The sequence below is a fragment of the Streptopelia decaocto genome (assembly GCF_964273445.1).
Source record: "Streptopelia decaocto genome assembly, chromosome: 7".
NCBI lineage: Eukaryota > Metazoa > Chordata > Aves > Columbiformes > Columbidae > Streptopelia > Streptopelia decaocto.
Window position 1 is genome coordinate 43295464 of NC_138661.1, and position 27802 is coordinate 43323265.

A 27802-nucleotide genomic window follows, 5' to 3' on the forward strand; every position below is an offset into this window, starting at 1 on the left:
AAACTAGGGCATTAAGTCCTTACTAGGTGATTGTAATTATGTTTGGAAATGCCCAAAACATAGTTGTAGCAGGTGCAGTCTGCAGTACAGGAGAGATAAAAGCATACCTTTTATTTCTTCTGAACTAGTTGACAATTCATAAATAGCATAACACACCATGACTTTGCATAGTTTCCTTTTTTATTTTGTGTGCTTCGCAAAGAAAAGCATTAAGATATCATTGAAGTTGATGAACCATGAACCTACTGTCTTTGCAATATCCAGCAAGACAATGAGGAGCCTTGTGAGAGTTCGGCACAGTCCCTCTCAGCATATCCCATGGTAATCTAACAGCATTCCTAGCACTCTGACTATTCTCTGTGATTGAATTTAGAATTGTTCACTCAGTTGGGGTGAGGTTTCAAATTTATAGTAAGTCTTCCAGGTTGTAGAGCTTTGTCAGGTAGAGCTGTGCTTAGTCTATGCGAGTTGATATCAACTTAAATAAGTATTTTGTAGAAAAAGGAAAACAGTGAAGCTATTGCATCTTTATTTGAGTTTATTCAGCTCTGTTTCCAGCAACGCAAACAGAAATTAAATTGAAATTCTCATTTACACAACAAGAATGTCCTTTAGCGCAGTATTCCTTGAAATACTTTTAAGGACAACTTCTTGAAAGAATACTTTGAAATTAGATGATGAATTTTGAAATAACAGGAAAATTAATAAAGTGCTCAAACAGGTTAGGGAGCAATTAAATAGTCTGGACATCCATAAATCCATGGGTCCAGATGAGATGCATCCACGGGTGCTGAGGGAGCTGGCTGAAGTCATTGCTGGACCGCTCTCCATCATCCTTGCCAAGTCTTGGGAAACGGGAGAGGTGCCCGAGGATTGGAGGAAAGCAAATGTCACTCCAGTCTTCAAAAAGGGCAAGAAGGAGGACCCGGGTAATTATAGACCAGTCAGCCTCACCTCTGTCCCTGGGAAAGTAATGGAACAGCTTGTCCTTGGTGCCATCTCAAGGCGTATCAAGGATAAGAGGGTTATTAGGGGCAGTCAGCATGGCTTTACCAAGGGTAAGTCATGCTTGACCAACCTCATAGCCTTTTATGAAAACGTAACAAGGTGGATGGATGATGGCAGAGCGGTGGATGTGGTCTACCTTGACTTCAGTAAAGCCTTTGACACAGTCTCCCACAGCATCCTAGTTGCTAAGTTGAGGAGGTGTGGTCTAGACAATAGAGTAGTGAGGTGGGTTGCAAACTGGCTTAAGGAGAGAAGCCAGAGAGTGGTAGTCAATGGTGCGGAGTCTAGTTGGAGGCCAGTATCTAGTGGAGTGCCTCAGGGGTCAGTACTGGGGCCAATATTATTCAATATATTCATTAACGATTTAGACGAGGAAATTGAGTGTACTATCAGCAAGTTTGCTGATGACACTAAGCTGGGAGGAGGGGCTGACATGCCAGAAGGCTGTGCTGCCATCCAGCGGGACCTGGACAGGCTGGAGAGTTGGGCGGGGAATAACCTAATGAAATTTAACAAGGGCAAGTGTAGAGTCCTGCATCTGGGCAGGAACAACCCCAGGTTCCAGTATAGGTTGGGAAATTACATATTAGAGAGCAGTGTAGGGGAAAGGGACGTGGGGGTCCTGGTGGACAACAGGATGACCATGAACAAGCACTGTTCCTTGAGGCCAATGGCATCCTGGGGTGTATTAGAAGGGGGGTGGTTAGTAGGTCGAGAGAGGTCCTCCTTCCCCTCTACTCCGCCCTGGTGAGACCCCATCTGGAATATTGTGTCCAGTTCTGGGCCCCTCAGTTCAAGAAGGACAGGGAACTGCTGGAGAGGGTCCAGCGCAGGGCAACGAAGATGATTAAGGGAGTGGAGCACCTCCCTTATGAAGAAAGGCTGAGGGAGCTGGGTCTCTTTAGTTTGGAGAAGAGGAGACTGAGGGGTGACCTTATTAATGTTTATAAATATATAAAGGGTGAGTGCCACAAGGATGGAGCCAGGCTCTTCTCGGTGGCAAACAATGATAGGACAAGGGGTAATGGGATCAAGCTGGAACACAAGAGGTTCCACTTAAATTTGAGAAAAAACTTCTCAGTAAGGGTGACAGAGCACTGGAACAGGCTGCACAGGGAGGTTGTGGAGTCTCCTTCTCTGGAGACATTCAAAACCCACCTGGACATGTTCCTGTGCGACCTCACCTAGGCGTTCCTAGATGATCTTTTGAGGTCCCTTCCAATCCCAAACATACTGTGATACTGTGATACTGTGATTCAGTTAACATTAAATAATAGTATTGATCTCTACTTGAAACAAGGTGACATTTTGCCATTCAAAGTGATGTACATCCAACAAAAATACCCATCCAAATGCAGGTCTGAGCCAACGTTCAAGTGGCAGGAAGTAAGGTAAGGGAAAATGACAAAATTTCAAAGGTCATTTTGATCCAAATCAACATTTTTGGGGCTTCAAATAAGTTGAAATGAAAGATATAAATAGGAAAAGTTTCTAAATGAGCTTTATACCAGGATGACAAAGATTAAATTTGAAAAGTAGACCATCAGTAAGATTATGCCAGATCACAAAAAAAATGATATAAGTCCTGTGAGCTATAAAGTAAGCGATTAGGCACATTTGGATACTGTAGGGAAGCAAACTTACGTTTTTATAACACACACAGTCCATTTCAGTATTTGAAAAGTAATCAGTGGTACTCCTGGAAACTGAAACTGTATTGCTGATCTGTTAGTGATGAACCTATAAAAAAAACCCAGTTTCTTTACAGTCCATGATTTTGTTCCAGAATATGTTGTTGTGATAAAAGAATGACTATTGTCAATATTGCAGTACTTTATGACTATTACAAAAACACTCAATCTTTTGATTACTTAGTGAAGTAAAAATGGATTAAGTTGCAGAACTTTGGAGGACAATTATTTAGATGAATCGAAACTGAGAAATAGGACCTGGAATCGTATGAAAGTTAAGCTATAAATAGAATTATAGAGGCAAATTTTGGCAGCCGTAAAAGCTTCACACTGGAAGTAGTAGCTTGAAGTATTGCTGAAATGTAAATTACCAATAACAACTCTAGACGTGTCTTCCAACCTAAATAATTTTGTGATTCTGTGATCAAATGTCAAAGTTGGACCTGTACTGAACAGGGAATTGCACCTGATTGACATGATGATACTGTGATTTGAACTACCAACATGAGAAAAAGATAGAAGCATTTGTATGGATTATTACCTTTTATAGCTTATTTATTTTTTAGCAAAATACAGCTGGGAAGTGGAAGAGCTAAAGTATTTTAAAATTCAGAGAATACATAGCTGAAAACTCAAGAAGTGTGTGGACAAAAAGATCATTCTGTGTTTTTAACCCAACTTCACTATCTTCAGCTGATCGGCTACAACTCAGATCAATCAAGAATATGACAATGTTTTTGTAATGGATATGCTTGTCTATCCATCTGACAGAGTTTTTGTTACCTACTGTGTAACTGATTTTGATTGCAGGTTATTTCTGAGCAAACTGAAACAATGTCCTCATACCCAAAATTTCCCTGGAAGTTTTTTAAACTATGCTTGTTGAGATAGGACAATATCATTGCCTATTAGGAGTCTTTCCATGAACACTGAAAAAAAGTGATCAGGAGGATAAGAAAGCTGCTGCTTTCCTATATGGCAATTGCAGAGTTGTTTACTCCTGCAGGTTACTAAAGAGTTACTCTTCACTGGTTTTGTCCAGGATAAAAGCAAACAGTTGCCGTAAGTTTTACTGCATCTGCTATCTCATGGTTTTTAGAGTGAGTGTAGACTAATGGGAAGTGTTTTCTTCATTGTTCAGAATGATAATAAAAGTAATAAAAACTAGAAAGAAGCTTCCTAGAATTGTTCACTCAGAGTGCACTCATTAGCACTTGACCTAGTAGTTAATTTTGCACAAGCAAGTTGGTTGTTTTGCCTTAATGAAATACATTTTGTTTGTTTCTGATTTTGATTCACAGCAAGTCTTGCAACTTCATTAGTATTCAAACAATGTATCACATACAGTTGAAAGCTCAAGTCTCTGTTGGTTTTTTTTTGTTTGGTGTTTTTTTGTTTGGTGAGGGTAGTTTTTTGTTTGGTTGTTATTTTGTTATTTTGGGCTTTTTTTGTTTGTATTTTAATTTTTCTGTTTTTTTTTTTTTTTTTCCCCATTTGTTTTGGGTTTTTTGTTGTTTTTTATTTTTTATCCCCCCCACCCCACCCAGATCTGCTTTGGCTTTCTTGTGATTTTGGATATTTTAATCTAGTTTGGAATATGCTGAGAATTTTCCTGGCCAATCTTGTTTTCTTCAAAACCTTAAGACAGTCCATGGAAATTTTTAGAAGCATTGAACAATGTATTGGGTGCTTTTCAGGATCAGAATGCAGGATAGTGGGTCAGATTGTTCGATCAGCTTTAGCAATAGCAAGGCTTTCCAAATGGCTGTCTTTAGACAGCAACATGTTTTTTTCAATGATAGAGTAAAGTTTTAAAACTTGCCAGTGATACCATACTTAATAAAAATTCACCTTTTTGTATGTACCTTAACATCTCTGCTTTTTCTTCTCAAAAGAATTGCAGCAAGTTTCCTTCTGTAACTTAAGATTAGAGGCTTTTTGTTCCCTTGGCTAAGATTGCTTTTGTTTCTTTTGCCACCCTGTTCTTTCCTCCACTCTCTATTGAGGGGGGGAGGGTAAAAAGGATTGAACCTCAAGCGTTCTGTCGCACTATTCCCAAGCTAAACGTTTTATGTCTAGACTTCTGACTAATATTTCACATCTGCACCTGATTTTGCACTTCCCTGGCTTCAGGCTGCTTTTCTTTATTGCAGCTTTCTGAAGACACACTGATAAAATATTATCCATTTTATTATACGGAAACTTAAATGCTCACTATTTTTACTAAATTTGTGAACTTTTACTAGATCTTTTCCTGTGTGATAGAATAGATAGTAAAAATATGAACTGGCTTCTTGAATTAAAAAATATCATCCATGCCTGCAGTACATATTCTATGGGAAATTCTTCTAAAATATACCTTTAAAGTGGTGTTATATAGTGCAGTATTGAAATATTAACATATAGATGTAAACAGATTTTCCAAATTAATTAAAAATTAATTGCAAATCTGCCTGATCATAAAAACATACTTGATATTTAAATAACCACATCTCAGGGAGTTAGTGCTGAATATTGCCTAGTTTTGGTATGTTCACTGGTGTTAGTCTAGCATTCTGGCAATGTATGACTTAATCATGCAATTGTCATATTTCTAGGACTTTGCCACAAATACACTGAAATTCTTTTTGGTGCATACAAAAGTGTTCTAACTTGAGGGGTTTTTAACTGTTTTAACCTATCCTTGCACGAAATTGAATTTTTGAGCCATTAGGTTTACTTGGTGAACAGTTATGTGTGTGATTTGCTTATGTTTCAAAGAGTTTTCTTTCCTGGTTGGTGAGCACTAAACAGAGAACATCTTTGCTAGTAAACACTGCAGACAATGAAAATATACTTTTGGAGAAAATGAGCACACTAGAAATCTTACCTGAAATGTTCAGTGTTTCAGAAATGTAATGCTTTGTATTATGTTGTGATATATTATACTTTATTTCAGTGTATTAAAATAGCTTTGAATTATCAATTATGCAGACACTTATGTTTGTGTAGTTTGTAAAAACTTTTAAAAAATGTTAAGTGGCTATTGAGCCTTGAATGAATGTCCCACCTAAAACATCTGTATATGCAACTTCGGTAAGTATTTAACAGATAACAAATTCTTACCTGTACATAAAACAAATTTTCCTTGATCTCTTTAATTTGACAGCTATCTTCTTAGTTCAAGTTCTTCAAGATGGGAATTGTCTCTCTGCCCCTTTTGCCCCTTCCGTCAACAGAGCAGCTAATTCAATTATTCTAATGATGCCTAAAATGCTAAGATCTAGTGCAATAAGATGTATTCAATAGAGCAGCAGGGTTGTATACCTTTTTTCAAAATTTCTTATGCCTTAAAATATTTGTTTATTTTTTTAGAAAGTAACTGAATTTTAAGCATTTTAGATAACAAGTTTGTCAAAGTAATGGTGTCGTTGTAAATTAAAAGGTATAAATATATAAACAGGAACACTTTTTTTATTTTACTAACTTCCAGCTGACAAGAATTCAAGGACCTTCAACTTTGTTCTGCTGGAGTTGATTGTTAGATGCAGTTCATATATGAATTTGGTCTAAAACAATGGGTTTTATTATTCTTTTGAATGCTGTTTTGAAAAGGTAGAGCAAGGGTTGGGCAGCCCTTTCAAAGTTGAAGATGCAGTTTAGCTGATACGTTGGACTGTTACATGCCAATGATAAAGCTTATTAATGAAGTAAACTACTTGACTCATCCTAGTATGTATTTTAAAACAGGTGAGACTAATGATAAGGATGTTCAGGTGGTGGAACTTCCCATTGTTGACAGCTTACACCCACGGCCACCGTATTTACCGTTGGCTATCCCTGAAGACTTGGCTGACAGACTAATTCGTGTACATGGGGATCCTGCGGTGTGGTGGGTCTCGCAATTTGTGAAATACTTGATTCGTCCACAGCCTTGGTTAGAAAAAGAAATAGAGGAAGCCACGAGGAAACTTGGTTTCAAACATCCAGTGATCGGGTGGGTATTTAGTTTTCTTTTTAACTCTCTGTGCTTTAATAAGTGTATGTAGTGATCCCTCTTCAGGACAAATTGTTTTATGATGGTTATTCGAGAGTCTCAAGTCTCAAGCATTTTGTGGGGAGTGTGCTTTCTAGATTAAGCTGTTATTTTTTAACTGTGCATAATACAAGTTGATTGCAAGTACTTCTTCAGCATACTTGCCTACCTGTAGCTGGATAAATATGTAAAAGGCAGCTCAATTGAAGGGGTTTTTATATGTCCTTCCATATCTAGTAATGTAATACAGAATTTCATTCATGTAATTGCCTTACAGCTTGTATTCCAGACGCTTTTCTGTCTGGGTCTTCTTTTCAAGTGCCTTATAGCCTTTACATTTGAGGAAAAAGGCTAAGCCTACATTTTACATGCCACAATCCACAACTAATTTTATTGTTGGCTGCACCTGAACATGGTATGTGTCTTTCCCTTTCCTGCTGATGTTTTCACGATTGTTGTTTCTTAGCAGTAACTATGAATTGCAAAGGTTTGTATGGGGAAATATGGGGAGAAGGAAGGAAAGCACCAATGGGCAACAAAGAATAGCTTGTGAACAAAAGGTTTTACTGTCATGTAATGTGAAAAATTGTGCTGCTGTTGAGCTAGAGTCTGCAAATACTGCTTCCTTTGACAGAATTTTCCTTCAATTCTTACTCTTTCTTTTTGTAGGAGTACACAATAGGTCTGTCCAAATGTTAGTTGGCTTTTGAGCATTGGGTTGGTAGGCCACTTGATCACTGGTGGATCTGAATACTTGTTTGGTTTCAAGCAGATGGGGAAGATACATTTTTAAGTACCTTCATTCGAAGTCTGTATTGTAGTTGATAACTTCTGCACAAACAAAACACCTTGTATGCTATAACAAAATCTCCTTAATTAATTTCTTTCAGTTACCCTTTCCCTTCCATGCAAGATTATTATATTGCTTTCAAGAGCAGACTGACAGCTGACTTCATGTTGTCAGCATGTCCTGGTTGACATCAATGAGTTTTAATCCTCCCTTGTTTTGTGGAGGGATTCAGTTATAATATTCTAAAAGCACAGGTGTGAAATTTAAGGTTAAAATTTCAGTTGCTAAAGTATGTATTGTATTTATAAATTGAATTCCTAGTTTCTGCCTTTTTCTAGTGTTCATGTCCGAAGGACAGACAAAGTAGGAACAGAGGCAGCATTTCATCCCATCGAAGAATATATGGTACATGTTGAAGAGCGGTTTGAACTTCTTGCTCGCAGAATGCAGATTGACAAAAAAAGAGTGTATTTGGCTACAGATGATCCTTCATTGTTGCAAGAGGCAAAATCCAAGTAAGATGAATTATGTTTGTATTACAATTTGTTCCTTCTGGCTAGCCTTACAATTTCTGACTATTGTGTGCACAAATCTTAGTATCTTTTTTTTTAATTTTGTTATTGTTTGTACAATTAAGATAGCATTTCAGCTTCCAGTGATTTTGATTTTTTTCTCAGATATTCTCTTTTTTGGATTTTTTTCCCAAGTGTGTATAAATTATGAATATACAAAAGTTATTATACAAAATACATATTAAAGAGAAACTATTCAGAAATATTCTAAAAACTAGTTAATGTATTAAGAGGTTTCACCTGTCCAAACAATACCTTTCTGTGAATAGTTGCCAGAGAAATTTTTATAAGTTGATTGAAAAACTTCTGATGACTTTTTCAGAAAGACTTCTGTATCAACAACTTAGAAGACTTACACCCTACATGTTGAATAATTTTAGAGTTTGTCCTTGAATATAAGTGGGATTCTCAATCTGTAACATTGTCTCTGTCCTGTTTTTGCTCTTTGTCCTCTTCTAGCTCCCCAGAACATGGGTGTAACAAGCTGCTCTAGCTATAGGATATCCCAGCCTGCTGTAAAAAATATAAATGTGTTAAAACCTGGAAATGTGCAGCGTGCATCTATTTATTCCTAACATGACCTATATTTTCCTTTAAAACACTCATTGTTAAGTTGCATGTTTTGCAAGGTGTCACTGAGTTGGCAAAACCTTCTGTTTAGTAAAAGAAAACAGATGCATGTGGAAGAAAAATGTTCCATATTTAACTGTATCTTTCTTGGGTTATGGTGTTTCTGTTACATAAACAATTTCACAAATGCTTATTGCTGCGACTATGGAAACTTGGATAAGTATTTCAGATTCATTGAGGTTAATCTTACCTGTTACCAAGTACAGGTTTTCCTTTTGAATACTATTTATTTATCTGTCTACTGAATAGCACCTGTTTCTGTTTCCAAGATTTTACCTCCCTTGAGCAGAAGAACAGATATTTTTTTTTTCATTTAAGCAAAGAAATGAATACTTTTTAAAAATCAAGATTTCTCAAGAAAGGCAAATTTTTGAAATGTTTATTCTTGGTAGACATGCTTGGAAAATATATAAGATAATATCCTGGATTACAAATTTTCTTTGGCATATACAAGGTAAGCAGAAAATGTTATTTTGTAGCAGAGGAATTTTTTACAGCATTGCCAACCTGTGTATTTCAATTGTGCTGTTTCTATTTTTCTTTCATATCTATAAAGGGCTGCTGTTTAAAATTATGGAGTTTTGAAAAACTAAACGAACATACACAACTCCAGATGATGGCAATCTAATCCTGCCTTTTTTGTATATGTAGAGACAAGAACAGTAGCAGAAACAATTATGATAACATGACATTTAGAGTTCAAATCTGAACAATGAAAAGACAGGTAATACAAAATTGAGGTTACACTATTTAATTCATTACATTGTCCTAAATAACTTTAATTATTGTTTATAACATAAGAGAATTCAATATTGCTGTAACAATCTTAGTTATGCATTTTTTCTTTGTGTTCAACTTTCAAGCCTTAGCACTGTACACTTCACTTTTGTGAATAATAGTGAGATGCACCTATGTAAACATGTTGTCCCAAGTTTTCAATAACTACAAAAACAAATAGTGAAATTGTGACTTGCTCAGTAAAACAATCATTAATTTCATTAAGCATTGCAGTTTCTGTGGCACTCAAAGGTCCACTCCAAATCAGTTTTCTTGAAATATAGCACATTAGGACAGAATTCATTTTGTATGTTTTCTTAATAAAAGCCGTAGACTCCCTAAGTACTGAAGAATTTATGTGTTGCTACTGAGTTTTCAGGTAATAGTTTACAGTGAAACATGATTTCCTAAGTTGCTTGCACCCTACTGTTGCAATCGAGTAGAAGGCCTTTGAAACTTCCTGTGATTTCATAGAAGACAGGGTGCAATTTGATCTTTCAGCATTTAAAGGCATCTGAAGGCAGGTTAAGGTCAGGTTTTGGAAATAAAGAACCTTTTCTTCCACTTCTTGTGAAGAAAACTACAAAGTAGTTTACACTTCTGACAAAAAAAGTTCTAGTCGCTTTGAACAACCAAACGTTGATAGAAACAACTGTCACATTGTACTGCAGTAGCTTATGTTGCGTTTATTATTAGGTACACTAATATTAGCAAATACTAGATATTATATCTCTTTTTACATGAAAGTGATTGGCTGTCAAACAGTGTTGGCATTTAAATAAGGATTGAGACAACATTCACATGAATAGATGTGTTGCTTCTTTTAAGAGAAGTATTTCAAAATATTCACAGTCATGAGAACAGAAATGTTATGATGTAGGTTTTGGAAACTTCCCTTGCAGTCAGATGTCTTATCAACTGCAAGTAAAGTAGTAAAGACAATGGAGGCAGTACTATCAGTTTGTAGAGTTTTTTGTTTGTTTTGTGTTCCGAAAGAAAGAAGTGATATATATTAAGAATGAGGATGATGTAGAGCAACATGATAGAGAGGAGCATGGTTGAGAGTTCAGCAGCTGTAATGATTATGGGATTAAAGCTCTTGACAACTTCTGGTAAGCAGAGGTCATGGTATTTGTCCTAGATAAGTGACGTGTTATGGATGGAATATATTGCTTGTTCTTTGATTTAATAGTTTTCAAATACAAATTTTTTAATTTCTAGTATATGTATTTCTAGTCTATAACATTTACAGCATCTTCTCTATTTATTCAAAATAATGCAGTTGAACATGCACATAAATTCTTAAAAAACATATTTAATACCTTTCTGGTTTATATATGAATTCATTTAGGTCTATTTCTCATGTATATGAACGCTAAAATACAAAAAATTATATTCTTCCTTTCAGGATGTTTACCTGTGAAGTCATTTGTATTTTGCTTTTTCATTTTTTTTGCAGTAATTTGCCTCCCTCATGAGGTCAGTTGGGTTTTTTTCAGCGCTTCTGAAAACTTTTTTCCACCCCATTCCACTGCTTATTTGCTTGCACAATAGCAAATTAATGTCTTTTCTCCCTGTGTACTATCTGTAGTTTAGCTGTTGCGACCGCACCTGCCTCAAGTCATACTATGCCGGATATATAGAATTCAGATGTGCTTCAAAGTTCTTGAGTCTAATGAACAGCTCATACATTTTTCCAATTTTAGAGCAAGATGTGAACATGTAATTCTTACTCCATGGGTTTACACACGTGCTCACGCTCAAAGGGAAGAAAACGTGCATTGCCCGTTCAGAATACTTCTCCAGTCCTAGCGAATTGAGAAGAGGACCCTGGGACTTGCCTCAGTTCGCACCTGCCGCACAGTGTGGCACTAAGCTATACTTACACAACTAGGTGATCAGCTTCTGAAACCAATTGGAACTTGAAATAGTCTCATAATAGTGCTTGATTTGTATCCTTATCTGAGGCCAGTAGGTACAGGAAGGAAAGATTTTAAACTCTCTCTTCCCCACCTTCTTCTGATTTCTTCTTTTCCCATTTTCCTAGCTGGTGGGGGGAAATCCTTCCTGACCTGTATATTGGTTTCAAGAATCTATTATTTAGCTTTAGAAGAATTAGATTATATTTTTAGATATATGGAGGAGATATACTATGTATATGTAGTCTGATACAAAGAAAACCATGTTATTCTGGTTTCCATTCTTTGCTTTTATCTTTGCAGTTTATTCTTTTCTTGTTATAGAGAAAAGAATGTGTGGGTAGTTTCTTTGGAAAGGTAGGAGGGATCCTACAAAGCACTGTTTTTAGGAGATTCTGTTAGTAAGAATATGACATCTTTTTATTTATTATTCATTTACCACGCAGTCAGGAATTCTAGTAATAGGACCATTGCTGAGTTCAGCTTAAAAAGGAAAAAAGTTCCCCAAAAGCTTACAATGTAAGTATCACATTAATCATAATATAAATACAGATGGAAAGGGAATAGAAGGAAGCAAGAGCTAACTATAGAGCTTTAGAAGTTTCATTTCCTTCATCCTTTGTAGTCATTGTGGTAAGAATAGCTTTAAATAGTATCTAGAGCACTATAGTGAGTGGGAAGGAGAATTAAGCCTTACCTGTTGCAGGAAGTCAGTAGGCCACATATGGCTAAACTTCAGAGGGGTATAGACTTGGCCTTTTACTGTACTTTTCTTTATGTTCTGCTTTCAGTCTGTGCTGGAGACGGGATGGTAGACTAGAAGATTCTTTGGTCACACTGAGTATGGCTGCTGTTATACTCACATTTTAGGTTGTTTAAAAGAAGCCTCTTTTCCCAAGCATGAATATAGCATTGTGTGTGGGGAACAGCATAAAAGTGCTCATTTGAATAAATTTTCAAACTTGTGTGTAGATAAATGCTAAGCTTCGATCACTGATTTGAATAAATGGGTCCTGAAGCTGTTGGTTAGGTGAATTTGGATCAGCTTTACAAAATGGAATTGGAGACCAGATTTAAAAGAATCTTAAAGACTTTTTACAGAATAAAGGAGGAAAAGAGAAGATTTTAAATGTATGCATGAGAAGATCCAATATGACACTTTTTTTGGTGTGCTTAATTTATTAAGTTATTAGACTGATCTTTTGCTAGTAAGAAATCAGGTTCTTCAGGAAAGGTTTTTTTTTGTCTCTGCTCAGCACGTGGATTCTGATTTTTGAAGTCTGAAGAAAGTGAGTAATTTTAGAAGTATTCCTGATGAAGAACTTGCAAAGGGGTGTGCAGATATCCTTGCTACATTCACTGTCCCTAGAAAATGACATCTTCTGTTAAGCGTTCTACATGTTGCTTCTCTCAAAGTTTTGTCACTGAAATAAGACTGATGCCCATCTCTGTTCCTCAGCAAGTTTCACAGTATAGTATGACATATTTCTGTTTGGTCTGTACTTTTTTTTATTAAGAAAAATACCAATATGATTCACACAATGGAAACAGAAATAGAATGCATCACAAATATTGTGTTGTCATCTGTTGTAAGAACTGGTTAAATACTGACAAAAATGCTAGACATGAAAAGCAAAGAAAATTGTTGCAATAGACTTCATCTTGAAAAGAATATTTCTTGCCATACCCTTCTGTAATTTCTCAGAAGAGGTCTTATCAGTTATTACAAATATTCCCTTCCTTCTTCCTACACCCCTTTTTATTTTTGTTTGTTTGGTTTGTTTTTTCTTGTTTTTAATGTAACATGAACTTCCCCTGACACTCATGATCAGATGTACCCTTTAAAGTTGTCATGCTACCTCTGGGACATTACCATACCTATATTATTTCTTGTTAGAGTGGGTGTTTCTCTTAGGAAAATATAATTATTAAAATCACTATGAGGATAAATTAAAATTCTTCCTCAAATATGGAAATTTGATATATGACTTTTTGATTCACTCTTGAGGTAATTTTCCTGATTTGGTAGTCATGGCTAGTGAATGTTGGATGGAAAGGCCTGCTATATTTGCCCATTTCACTTTTGAAGACACTTTCCCCATAGTTTAACATTAGAATAATAATAAATGAGGCATATTTTTACAAGAGGTTGTCATAATCATGTCTACCATGTGTCCAGAGTTTATGCACATGCTGTGTTGTAGTATACAAGTGTGTGCTAACTTCAGAAACTTTTCAAGAACTTCTGAGTGTAAACCTTATTTTGAGCCATGTTCAACACAGGACTGTCAGGTTTTGAAGCATCTAGTTAGAAATCTAAGTTATTGTTGCTCCAGCATTATGGCCTGCTCTATGTTCTGATTTTCTTTATTAAACAGTATAAGAATGATTAATTATTGCAAATGTAATATTAGCTGTCTTACTGTCTTATGTAATATATTGCTTTATAATTGCTATGAAGTTTTAAATTTGAAAAACAGATTTTATTTAAATTATTTTATAATTAGCGCTCTAGTTGAAATGTTGTATTTGGCAGGCTAGTCACATGAGTTACGCTTCACGACTGAAATGTAATTATTGTGTAACAGCAATGTAATTATCATCTTTGTTAAATCTACCTGGAATTTTTCATATAAAATGTGGTTTTGTTAGGAGTCTGACTGAAAATTTAATTAATTTGTGCTACTTTCCACAGTTCATTTTGGATTTCAGTTCCCTAGTAAGGGTGTACAACCGTTTTGAGAAAGAGCATTCTTTTTCAACATTTTAAAAGTATTTTATTTGCTTTTAAAGTCATTGTTACATGTCATTAATGTTAAATCTTATTTCTAAAGTAATGTAAAGGGTTTATATTTCAAATAAAAATATTTTTGCTTAAAGTTTCACTAGTTAGTTTATGATGTCTACATAGGTAGATTGACATGAAATTTTACATTTATTTTACTTCCTTTTAAACAGTGAATTGCAAAATTTGTTCTCCATGTGACCTTAATAACTGTGAAAGACTTAGTTAATTTTAATTCATTTAGACTTCTTTGTTTAATATGACCCTTTTACAGGTGACTGATTTTCTTGCGCAGTATCATAATCAGTATCTAATAGAGTATGATAGTAAAAGATAGTCCAGTAAAGACATAATCCCATGTTCTATTTAGTAGTAGAAAAAGCAAAGTGATCTGAGTATTTTTCACCTAAAATCAGGAGAATTAGCAGTATGTGGCATATACTTCCTGATGTTTTTTCACTTCTTTCATAGTGTCAAATCTCAGACAGACTTACAGCATCTTTTCTTTTTTTCTGTATGAAGAGAGGGCAGGCTTGGAGGGAGCAGTATCATTCTAGAGTGTTCAGCAAAATTTTTATTCATTCCCTGTAAAACAGACTTACTGAAAACAAAGTAACAACCTTATCTTGCAGCAAAGATGATGCTGCTTTAAAAAAAAAAAAAAAAAAAAAAAAAAAAAAGAGAGACTTTGCTATTAACAGTGTATTGTATTTCCACAGGTATCCAAATTACGAATTTATCAGTGATAACTCCATATCCTGGTCAGCAGGACTTCATAACCGGTACACTGAAAACTCCCTAAGAGGTGTTATTCTGGATATTCACTTTTTATCTCAGGCAGACTTCCTGGTCTGTACATTTTCATCCCAGGTAAAATGCAATAAAAATACAATAGAGTATACATACTAGTTCTAAATCTTAGTTTCCTTCATGCTCCTGTTCTTATTCTCAGTGCTCTCTCATGAAAATTTCAGGGGAAAATTAAAGGCTCGTTATGCTATCTGAACATTTAGAGGACTGTAAGCTCTTGTTGACTACTTGTCTTTAATTGAAGTTACAAGCTTAATTAAGACATTTGAAATCAGCAAGAAATAGTATTAAACATGTTTAAGCATTCCTTGTTTTGCATAAATTTAATATATACCTTCCGTCCATCCATTTCTACACGTCATTGCACTCTACTACAGTTCAAACCTGTCTGCTGTTGCCTTAGTTGGAAATGGAACAGAATGAAGAAAGCAGACATTTAATTTCTCTTTGGTCTATTATATCTCTAGCAATCCAGTGGCTGTGCAATAAATGTGAATTCTGGCTACAGTAATCCATAGGGAGTTCTTGTTGCAGATAATTATATGCTACAAGCTTCCATTCCTGAGTGGTCTGATGAAACAGGTTGGAGTCGCTTAGAAAATGGAATCCTATAATTATCATCATTGGCATTTTCTTCTATTATGTAATATTGTATATTGATTTCATATATCATGAAAATCATAGAAATGTTTAGGTTGGAAAAGGCCTTTAAGATCGAGTCCAACCATTAACCTAGCACTGTCAAGTCCACCACTAAACCATGTCCCTAAGTGCTGCATCTACACATCTTTTAAACACCTGCAGGGACAGTGACTCAACCACTTCCCTGTGTAGCCAGTTCCAGTGCTTGCAACCCTTTCGGTCAAGAAATTTTTCCTAATATCCAATGTAAATCTCCCATGGTGCAACTGGAGGCCATTTCCTTTAATCCTGCCACTTGTTGCTTGGGAGAAGAGACCAGCACCCACCTTGCTACAGCCTCCTTTCAAATAGTTGTAGAGGGTGATAAGGTCTACTCTGAGCCTACTTTCTCCAGGCTAAACAACCCCAGTCAATGTCAAAGGCTTAACTAAAGTCTAGGTAGACAACATCCACAGCTATTCCCTCATCCACTGTGAAGGTCACCTTATCATAGAAGGAGAACAGGTTAATCAGGCAGGACCTGCCTTTCATAAACCTGTGCTGATGGGGCCTGATCATGCATGTGCCACATGATAGCGCTCAAGATGATCTGCTCCATAACCTTCCTCAGCACCAAGGTCAGACTGACTGGCCTGTGGTTTCTTGGATCCTCCTTCTGGGCCTTCTTGTAGGTGGGTGTCATATTTCCTAACTTCCAGTCAACTGGGACCTCCCTTGTTAGCCAGGACTACTGATAAATGAAAAGTGGCTTGGTGAGCACCTCCACCAGCTCCCTCAGTACCCCTGAGTGGATCACATCTCGCCCCATAGACTCATGTGTGTCTAAGTGGTGTAGCAGGTCGCTCAGCATTTCCCCTTGGATTATTGGTACTTCAGTCTGCTCCATGTCCTCCAGCTCAGGGGACTGTGTACTCAGAGAACAACTGGCCTTACTATTAAAGACTGAGGCAAAGAAGGCATTAAGGACCTCAGGCTTTTCTTCTTCCTTTGTCACTGTTTGACACTGTCCCTATGACATCCTTGTCTCTAAATTGGAAAGATGTGGATTTGACAGATAGACCGCTCGGTGGATAAGGAATTGGCTGGATGGTCACACTCAGAGAGTTGCAGTCAGTGGCTCAATGTCCAAGTGGAGACCAGTGACAAGTGACATTCCTCAGGGGTCAGTATTGGGCCAGTGCTGTTTAACATCTTTGTCAGTGACATGGACAGTGGGACTGAGTGCACCCTCAGCAAGTTTGCCCCAGGCTGTGTGGTGCAGTCACCCTGCTGGAGGGATGGGATGCCATCCAGGGGGGACCTTGACAGGCTTGAGAGATGAGCCCATGTGAACCATATGAAGTTCAACAAGGCCAAGTGCAAGGTCCTGCACATGTGTCAGGGCAATTGCACACACAAATACAGGCTGGGAAGTGAATGGATTGAGAGCAGCCCTGAGGAGAAGGACTTGGGAGTGTTGGTTGATGAGAAGCTCAACATGACCCAGCAATGTGTGCTTGCAGTCCAGAAAGAAGACTGTATCCTGGGCTGCATCAAAAGAAGCTTGACCAGCAGGTCGAGATAAACGATTCTCCACTTCTACTCCGCTCTGGTGAGATCCCACTTGCAGTACTGTGTTCAGCTCTGGGGCCCCCAGCAAAAGAGGGACATGGACCTGTTGGATTAAGTCCAGAGGAGGGCGATGAAGATGACCAGAGGGCTGGAGCTCTTCTCCTGTGAAGACAGGCTGAGTTGGGGTTGTTCAGTCTGGAGAAGAAAAGGCTCCATGGAGACCTTATAGCACCCATCTAGTAACTGAAGGGGACCTACAAGAAAGCTGGAGAGGAACTTTTTGCAAGGGGAGGTAGTGATAGGGCAAATGGTATTGGCACTAAACTGAAAGAGGGTAGATTTAGTTTAGATATAGGCAAGAAATTCTTTGCCATGAGGGTGGTGAGGCACTGGAACCGGCTGCCCAGAGAAGTTGTCGGTGCCTCATCCTGGAGGTGTTCAAGTCCAGGCTGGATGGGGCTTCGAGCAACTTGTTCTAGTGGAAGGTGTCCCTGCCTATGTTAGGAGAGTTGGAACTAGATGATCTGTAAGGTCCCTTCCAACCCAAACCTTTCTATGATTTAATGATAATAATGTTTGTTTCAGCTGAAGTATGACCACTGAATGCATATCAGTGAAAGAGGTGATCATCAGCCAAGACCTAGGGCTGTATGTCTTCAGTGCCACACAGGTCTTGGTGTTGTGACAGTTCATACTCTGAAGGAAGAATTACGTGGTCTTGGATAAAAACTTAATCAGAAAACTTAAGTTTTCTGCTGTTATGATGTTCAGATAGTTGTGTTAAAAGTGGTAAATGTTGGCTTTAAATAAAACACCAGGTACAGACATAGATGAAATACATTTTAAATAAAGGTGCAAATGGCTTGGGCAGAATATATTGTCCTTGAATTGTAAGTTTTTGAGTAATTTTGAAATACAAATGCTATAATTGACATAGTTAAGGTGATACAGGCTGAGGGGGACCTGTGGAGGTTTCTTGGTACAACCCCCTTGGAGGGTAACTTGGGGGTACATTGTGTCTTTGAGCTCCAGTCTTATCCTGCTTCTCCCTGCATTTGACAATAGTCAGGTTTGCTGGATGACATATTTGGTTTTCCAGAGTTGCAGAAAATTCTACTATAAATTCTACTGTATTAAACTGCTACTCTCAATAGCTGGGACTCTGAATTTGGTCCAACCCTCTATTTAATTTATTCTGAGCAATTTCTTGTGCATTAATAATTTAAACTCCTCAAAAATCATTTAGCACCAGTTTTGCTGGTCATGCAACGATGTGGATATCTACAGTATTTTCATATATTGGGCTTTTCTAAGGTTTGTTGCAAGTTTTCCCTCTTTTCAGAAAGATTTATTTTTTATCAGTTGGAAGTTAGATCCTCTGATCTCTAGCATTTGAACTACTATCTCTGTCCTTTCATCAATGAAATAAACGGTTTGGGTAGTTACTTTGGATTAAAGGTAAGCAAGATCAGGCTGTTAATGGCCATCTTTTTGAAGAGAAAGTAAGGATGAGAATGTAGTCTAATTTATTTCCAGAGTGATTTTGGAGTTTCGCATTAATCAATTGTATGCTGATTTTTTTTCCATTTTCCTACCCATGCCAAAAAGAGTCAAAACTTCATTACAGAGGTACTAAGAGAAAATTACAGTATATGTGAGTAGAATTAGGTGCCTTAGGAAGTCCTCTATGTTAATTCTTATATATGCTACTGAAACTAAATGAATACTGATAAAAGCTGAAGAATAGATATTTCATTAAAATACTGTTGTTAAAGAAATTAGGCCCATCATTTTCTGTGAAGTTAAGGGAAACAACATATCTTAGCACTGTATTTCAGCAACATTACATTAATTGAGATGTATAGAAAAGCCACATGGTAGTTACGCAAATCTTAACGTAGTAGCAGAATTAAGATTGCAGAATTAAGATTAAAACAAAGAGCTTTTCTGTCCCTTTGGTCTTCATTTAGATGAGATCATAGCTCCCTCTGCCTGACGTACATTTCTTCATAATCTCATTTCCTTCCAGGAATTATTAGTCTCTGTATTTTGCATTGTACATATAAGTATGCAGGCTGTAAAACAAGTGAATCTATGAATTAAAAATGGGAGGCTGGCTTCAACTATAGTTCTGCATGTGGTCTCTTTGCCTGCTGCCCTCAAGAGCTTACAGTTTAGTTACCCAGGTTTGGCACCACAAAGGAAACAATTGCTGAGAGATGTTGTATGTTTTATGTCAGGTATGCAGGACACTTACGCTCACTAAAAATCATTTCTACTGAAAATATTTGAAATCCTTTACAGAGTGTGTATCCTCCTGTGGTGCACAAACATGCGAAGAAGAAAAGATCAAAAGCAGTCACAGAAGCTACAAAATAAATTACTTCTTACCAATGTATGGGTAATCAAATTTGCTTCTGTATTATGGGGTTTAACAAATTGTTTGAAATAATGAACTTCAGCCCAGTCTTCTGAAAGCTACTTCTGAAAAGTTACTTCAAAGATCAGATAGACACAGATAAAAGGAAATGATTACATTTTTAGAGCAAATGCCTCTCTCAGAGAAGCTAGAAATGTACAAATATCCTTAGAGGGAGAAAAGTAAATTCAAGCTCTACTATATTTACACAGAATTAAAATTATGAAAAAGCTCAAATGCTTGTTCATATTAAAGAAGGTTGCTGTATTGTTAGTTTATCAAGCCTTTTCAAACTTAAACAAAATCAGAGAAAGATATGGTCATGTAGATTAGAAGTCAGAAAGGTCACAGTAGCCAAGTCAGACACCTGACTGAGAAGAGCTTTCTAGCCAAATGTTGAAAAGAACTTTGTTTAATATAGCGGGAGCCTTTTGTGTTCCTGACAACCCTGACAGATACAACACAATTCTGATGTGGGAACCTGTTGCCAGTCTGAAAATTCCCTTCATAAAATGTGATACAATGTTATTTCAAAATGCATCTTTCTCCTCACCAACATCGTTATTGTCTTGCTGAAATTAAGTTTCATTTAGTTGTCTTCCAAGTTGCCAACAATAATTCTATCACTGGTCTAATCTTAACATAATTTTAAAGCCTTGGACTTTTGGAACTGTTGGATAGTGGAAGGTGGAGCTTCCTTTAGAAAGGTAAATGTAAAGCCTCATTATTGCAGAATAAATTTTGAAAATGTAAATTCTAAAGGTTCAAACGGAAGTAAAATACAGTTTTTATTAGTAGAAAAGGAAAACAAATTTGCTCTTACATTTGATTGGCTACATAAAATTAATTTAAAAAGCAGGATGGCTAGTGTTCATATAGGTGTTTTCCATTTTTACTGAAAAGTAGACTGTTATCTGTTTATTTATTTACCAAATCCTATCACCACAGTAGTAATTAAAATTGTATGCTTCTTATTAGTAAATATGCAGGTTTTTTGGTTTTGATCCTCTTGTGAAATTTCATTTTTATGCATTGGTTGCTGACTTCCGTGGTACATTGCAGGCACACACAATATTTATGACTTCTCTTCTGTTTTTGTTTCTAAGGTTTGTCGAGTTGCCTATGAAATTATGCAGACATTGCATCCAGATGCTTCAGCGTATTTCCATTCTTTGGATGATATCTACTACTTTGGTGGACAGAATGCCCACAATCAGGTTGCTATTTATGCTCATCATCCACGAACTGCTGATGAAATTCCTATGGAACCTGGAGATTTAATTGGAGTAGCTGGAAACCACTGGGATGGTTATTCAAAAGGCATCAATAGGAAACTAGGAAGAACAGGCCTGTACCCATCCTATAAAGTTAAGGAGAAAATTGAGACAGTCAAGTATCCTACATACCCAGAGGCTGACAAGTAGACTGACGACAAGGACGACGTTCGGCAGTAATTCTCAATTTTGATTGGTTTGAACCAGCCAACACGCTAACTAATGGTTTATATGGGATTTGAATTTGCATTTTAACATGCAGTTAAAATCAAAGCCTTTAGCAATGAAACTGGATGAGAACCTGAGAACAAATGGATGGGCTATTATATGAACTTACTCTTAGACAGTTTTTGTTATATGCACTCTCACACATGCACACACAAAACTGCATACAACAGGAAAACGGTTGTTTTATACTTTTTGTCTCTTTTCAGGATTCATCCCAGTCATTAGTTTAATGTGAGCTTTGGGCTCTTTTCTCTGCCATTAATTGACAATAATGTTCAGACTTATAACACTGCCACATTGTGTAATTTGAGTGACATGAACATATTTTGTATGTGCAAAATTTAAAACATGGTGCCTATATTTGAAAAACTTGTGACCTTTTTAGAAGAGCCATCCCTATTTCACAGTGGGCAAGAGTCAATCTTCAACTGGTGTTACCATGACCACTGAACTTGCTTCAAACAATAGATTCAAATTTCAGACTAGATTTCTTTATAAGTTTATTTTTAACATTCCATTGATTACTTCTCGTCATTAATAAAATAAAGGATACATCCAACATCAAAGAAGTCACTGTCTGTTAGGAACTTTTGTAAAACAATGCTATGAACAGATTCTTTAGTACTCATAATGTTTCTGGACATTGTCTTTGATTGAAAACAAATCAAACAAACCACAAAATGACAAAGAAAAAGTAGCTGGAATTTCATTACATTTTTAAATGCTCATTAGTACAACAACTGCTTAGGGACACAGTGTTACTCTGTTCTGTGGACAGTGGGTTTCAACACAATTACTTCAATGGCTCAATTTCTTACATTTACTCTAGCACTGTTCTTTTACCTTCTGTGTTCCTCTTCTGAAAATATTTTTTTAGGGTATTGTAGATGGCCGTTGACCATTTTGGCATTGAATGTAGTTACTTGTAAGTGGAATACTTCAGGTTGTCACATTTATAGAACCAGTCGATCTGGAGTACTCTAAAAAAATCTAACAATTTACCCCAAAAATAGTAGCTTCCAAGAAAATATACACAAGGATGAATTTTATGCATGACATAAAATTGTTAGTAATTCTTAGTGTTCCAATATCTGTTTCTATTCTGCTCTCTGTTAAGAAAAGAGATAATTTACAGAACAATTTTCCAAAAAACTTTCAGAATTGGGGGTTGTATGTGTATATATATATATATATATATATATATATATGCATATATATATATATAACTCAATGTACAAGACATCAAGAGATTATTTCCAAATAGAAGTAATATTAATAGCCTTATACAGGTTCTAGTGCAAGCCAGTCTGGAATACTGGAAGCGCAGAAAATGGATACTATTGAGTCACTGAGAAAATGCCACATAAGTAAAGATTTAAAAAGCATGACTGGTTGACCTTAGAAAAGCAAAAGTTTAAAGGATATTTAATTATATTTATGAATATACCAAGGGCAGTGTTGGTATAAGGAATGGATGCACTTGACCAAGAATTAATTTTAGGCTGAAAAGTAAAATGAAATCTCTGGCAGCGTGAAATTCTGCAACAATCTTCCAATCGACATAGTGGCAAGATGGAACTTGACTGGTATGTAAATGAATTAACAAAGTGGTTCTCTCTGACATTACTTGCAGGACTGATCGTATAGATCCCTTCCAGTTATGTGTTCCTCAACTGAAAAACTGTTTTGTGTCTTGAAAAAGATCAAAGTTGAAAAGTACTGTGGAAAATCTAAAAAAAAAAAGAAAAAAAGAAAAATTATCTTTTAATAGTATTAAATAGACACATCAGTAAAAATGTGCATAAATACCAAATGGGATTTAAAGATGGACTGAAGGATAAAGGCAAATGAATAGGAGTGGCCAAGAAATGCTAAAGATGATGAATTTTTATGACTAAAGATGGCTAGAGTTAACTGGTGTTTCTATATTTTGAAACTACTAAGGAAGCTGTTTAGTGTTAGTTTCCTGTGTAAGTGATTCTGATAAATTTTCCACTAGCTTAACCAAACCTGTGATATTTCAGAGGCACAAATGTAGGCTAAATTATAACTTCTTTTTTACTCAAATTTGAATTGTATGTATAAAGCTATTGCTACATTTCAACTTGGAAAAAAAAATCCAAGGCCACAGATACTTCTTCCTCAATGTTTCAATCAATACATTTTATCTTTGCGAAAACTAATTTAATTATTTCTCCACAAATACTACACTATTTGATATTTGTAGATTTTGAAAATGTTTTGGTTTTGAAGCTCTTTACTTACAGCTTTAGAGCTCATCATTTCCAGCGCATTTCTTAGAGTGCAGAAATAGTGTTCATAAATGAATTAACATAGGAAAATTGCTCCATAGTCAGGTAACTCAGCTGAAATGACGACTAAAAAAGATCAATAACAGAAGGTATAAGACAAGCCCAAAGGCAAGAGCAGATCTTCTGATATAGTAATGAGACAAATGAAAACAGTGATGTTATAGAAGATATATAATGTGGCAATTCCTGAACAGAATATATCTGGCAAAATATTGGCAAGGTACATGTGCCTCCTTACGTATTCTAAGTACCTAATTAATAATTAGCTCATCAACTTTGAGAAAATGATCATGAAATTATATGAAATTAAAAATTATTGTTAATAATTAACAAATGTACTAATTATGATCCTGTAGTGCTTATAATGCATTACTTGTCAGAGGAAGAAAACTAGCAATAGGCTGTATACTAGATGCATCTGTTTCTAGCGATTTGTTCTGTTTAAGACTACCATATATTTAAATCTTGGAATCATAGAACCTTGGGGCATTAAAACTGAATTTGTTTTATATTAAACAAAATGAATATTAGAGACTTTATTCTCAACTAAGGTGGAGTCCAGGTAGTATGGAAATATCTATGGGTAACTGAAAATGAGACCCCCAGATTTTTCACAGAAAAGTGAAATAATAGGAAATTAAAAAATTGTCTTAAATACCTGAAAGAAAGCTGAATCTTTTGAAAGTTGTGAACTTGTTAAGATCCTAACCAGAATGCTTGCAAGCAAGCAAGTATACGCCTTGTTTCTTCCATTCACCTTGTAGCTCTGCAACAATCCAGTGATGTAATTTTTGCCTCATACCAAACCACCAAGTTTGACATCCATAAAACAAAGATAGCCCTCATACTCAGAGAAGCTAATGTTCAATTAAATTTTTCCTCTTTAAAAAGCATTTGTGTGTGTGTGTGTGTGTGTGTGTATGTGTGTGTATGTTGTGCTCATAAAAGGAATATGAACAGTACTCTTTTCGTTCTTTGCTATTTTACATTATCGTTGTCACGTTTTCTGTAATAAGGTATTTGACAGGTACATGTAGTCTCTGGAAACTGAATATGCTACTAGCTTCTTACCAGCTGGGCTAAGAAATTTATTCTAGGTAGTTCAGTTGATCAGGCTTCTGTGTCATTGGTGCACCTGGAGACTGGGGTCAGCAGCAGCAGTTTGCAGCTGCCACTGCGGTGACACCAACCTGAGTTCTGTCCTTGATTTTCAGTCCAGCCTACAGTCAGACGCGTGGGATTCCCAAGCCTCTCTACCAACATCCTTTCCCTGTGAACTGCAGAGTATTATGGATTTGTTCGTGAAGGATGATGTTTTATTTCAAAACTTTTAAATATTTACCTTCAAAGAAGTCTTTGTCTTCCCTTATACCACTGAATTTTAAGGAAATTTGCAATTACCAGAAAGATTTCTCTCCACCAGTTTTTCAGAAAAGAAAACTGATGATACCTTTCTTATGGAGAGATATGCACAATGTGAAGATTTCCTCCATAATGGGTTTTCTGTTTCTTTGGTATGCAATTGTAAAGTAAGGGTCTTGTCTTCTGAGCTAGGAACATAATAGAGTATGAAATTTTCATTACAAATTATTGATAAGGAGAAGGAGATTTTCCTTCATGCCTGTGGAGTAGTACATGTGGAACTTTTTCAAAACAGTGAATTGAGTTTCTTTGCAATGTAATCCCTCGACTGTCTGAAGAATCCAAGTAAAAATCTTCTGTTTAGCTTGGGAGTCAAGAAGGAGAGAGTCTAATAAGAAGACATGATATTGTACTTTTAATTTAAGTTGCAATATAAATTCATAAAGCCACAAATAAACCTTTCACTGTTAGGTTCAGGACCTCTGCCAGCAAAATTGTTCTGCTCATTACCAGAAATACTTAAAATTTGCAACCCTTCTTTTGACTTTGCCTAATTCTAATCCCAGTTATGTGTATAAATATCATGCTGGTCATATTGTGGTCATTGGTTGTTACTATATTACAGTTTCATATTTGGGTGGCTTGGGAGCAGGCTGTCAAAGGGCACAAAGTTTGTTTGGTTTACTTATTGTGTTGAATTAAAATTACCTTTAAAACTCACAAAAATCCCATTTCCCTAAGGCACCACTAGAATTCTATTTGTAGTCTACAGATTTTTGTCAAGATCCCCTATATGTACCTGCAAGCTTATCAGAAGCAAGACTGAAGCAAATAAAGTTATGCATAAATATCAACCTCAAACAGGTTGAGTTAGACTTTGTAGTATCCTGTTCATTTCTAAAAAGCATGAAATGTGGAACTGCATGATGCAAATAAGAGGATAGTATAAAGTTTCCACGCCTGCAAAAAAAATGGCTAGTCTGTTTGCTTCTGTCACTGGCTGGGTTCACTGTGTACCAGATTGTTTCAGAATCAAAGTACATAAGGCAGAGGTCTTCCAGCATTATTACAGGCATCTGAGAACCCCTTCCATTGGTGTGTTTGCTGGTCTTTACCCCTTTTAGTACCATGTATAAATAACAAACGATGCTGATCAGGTTTGCTTTTCAGTGGAACCTTCCTTTATTTTATATGCTTGTTTCCTTTGACTCAACATACTTATCAGCAGAATCCTACTGCCACTGTAATTCAAGCACGTTTCAATTAATGCAAAGGCATGCCAGTTGTTTTCACCAAAATGTCTTTACTGTTGCTCAAAATTAACTTCATGCTCTTAGGCTGACTCATAAGGAGACGCTGCTGACAGAAGGCACTATCTCTGCTGGAATATACTGTACATCTTATGTAGCTGCTGACACATACATGTACTGGTTTTACTTTTAATTTTGCATTATTTTTCCTCTTTATAGAGACTCAAGATTTTGCTTTTAGTATATTTATGAAAGGTTTTCTTGAGCTTGGCAAATCCCCAACTATCCTGCATTTTCTTCCATTAGCCCCACTGTCTACCTTATTCTGAGCCTGATCTACCATGGTTGTATGAACTTTCTTCAAACCTTTCTGCTTAGTGTGCTTTGATTTCCTTGCCTAGTGGCTAGTGGTCACTTGACCAGGAATCCAAGGGACAGCAAGTGTCTGTATGTGAGTTTTCATAACGTGAAATCATATTTCTTGCAGGTTTTTTTTTTTTTTTTTTTTTTTTTTTTACAAAATGCATTTTTCGTGTTTTTCCCAACTGGTATAGTCAAGGATTTGAAGAGAAAACACCATAATCAGATGTGCCTAACAAGTGTTTAGGAGGCTTACAAGGCACAGAAGTTCCTTATCTAACAAGATTTAAAGCTCACACTGTAGCAAGTTTCTTGACCAGATGAAAGATGTATTCTTATAGCATTCCCTATTCATTTTTGGCTAGCACCTATTATACACTAATGCCTGCAGCTTAATATGCAACCAACAGGGACACAATCTAAATGCAGTCTTTTTACAGGACCATAAGAGACAGGTCCTTTTCTTCAGTCTTAGAATGCTTTCTTTTAGCTTAATTTCAGTGTTCCTTCTATCTTTCTTTTTTTTTTGGTTTGGTTTGATTTTTTTTTTTTGGGGGGGGGGGGGCTGGGAAGGGGAGGGCTTTAATACAGTTGCATGGTTTTCAATTACTCCACTACAAGGAGAACCACAAGGATATTACATCTCAGCTGTGAGAGTCCACTGAATGTAGAGATTGCTGTCCAATTCAGCTGTCTACAAGAGATTTATCTCTCAAAGAAGCCGAGTGTGTCTGCTGATATCTTTCCAAGCAGTAACTACCTGGAAGAAAGGAAGGTGACCAAAAAACAGGACATGCAACTTCCTCCTTTGTGAATGAGGAGTTGGGAATCCATTATGTCCAATGCTAACAAATGTATCTCTCTAGAGCTGCTGATGTGTTATGACTACACTTTATTACGCTGATTCATATTAGCTCATGTACTCATGTTTTCGAGTGTGTTGCTCATTCTTTTTGTCCAATGTTTAGCTTGTAAGACTGATGATCCAGGAGTCTCCTTTGTTTCATGTTTCCACTACACTTCCCACAGTGGGATTCTCATAATTCAATAGCATCCCGAGACAGTACAGTAATATGAATAATAATTGTAGTAGTAAAATGTTTTGAACATTTCATCTATAATGCTAATTTCAGAATGATTTTATAGTGTTTGCTTTTATTTCTGTTACATTAATATTTTCATAGAATCACAGAATACCAGGCTGGAAGGGACCAACTATTGCTTGTTTCCCATCGTGTGTATGAAAATAAATTATTAAAAAAAAAAAAACAAACCAAACCAAACAACCAAACCCAAGCCCAGATATCAAGAGTTGCATTCAGGAAGTATTCTTAGTTCCCTCCTACATGCTGATGACCTTTGTTATTGATAGGATATTTATATGTTTGGTTCTGAAACAGCACAGTG

At 36.3% G+C, this 27802-nt stretch overlaps 1 protein-coding gene across 2 annotated transcripts in view; it reads left to right on the forward strand.

The window, feature by feature from the left end:
* Nucleotides 1-22868, forward strand: part of FUT8 (fucosyltransferase 8) — a 131286-nt gene extending 108418 nt beyond the window's left edge. For both annotated transcript variants that reach the window (XM_082059525.1, XM_082059526.1), the window contains 4 exons: nucleotides 6429-6675; nucleotides 7843-8019; nucleotides 14907-15057; nucleotides 20716-22868. In XM_082059525.1, coding sequence (XP_081915651.1) covers nucleotides 6429-6675; nucleotides 7843-8019; nucleotides 14907-15057; nucleotides 20716-21033 — 893 coding nt within the window. In that variant the 3' untranslated portion in view covers nucleotides 21034-22868. The remainder of the gene's footprint in view (nucleotides 1-6428; nucleotides 6676-7842; nucleotides 8020-14906; nucleotides 15058-20715) is intronic.
* The last annotated feature ends 4934 nt before the right edge of the window (nucleotides 22869-27802 follow it).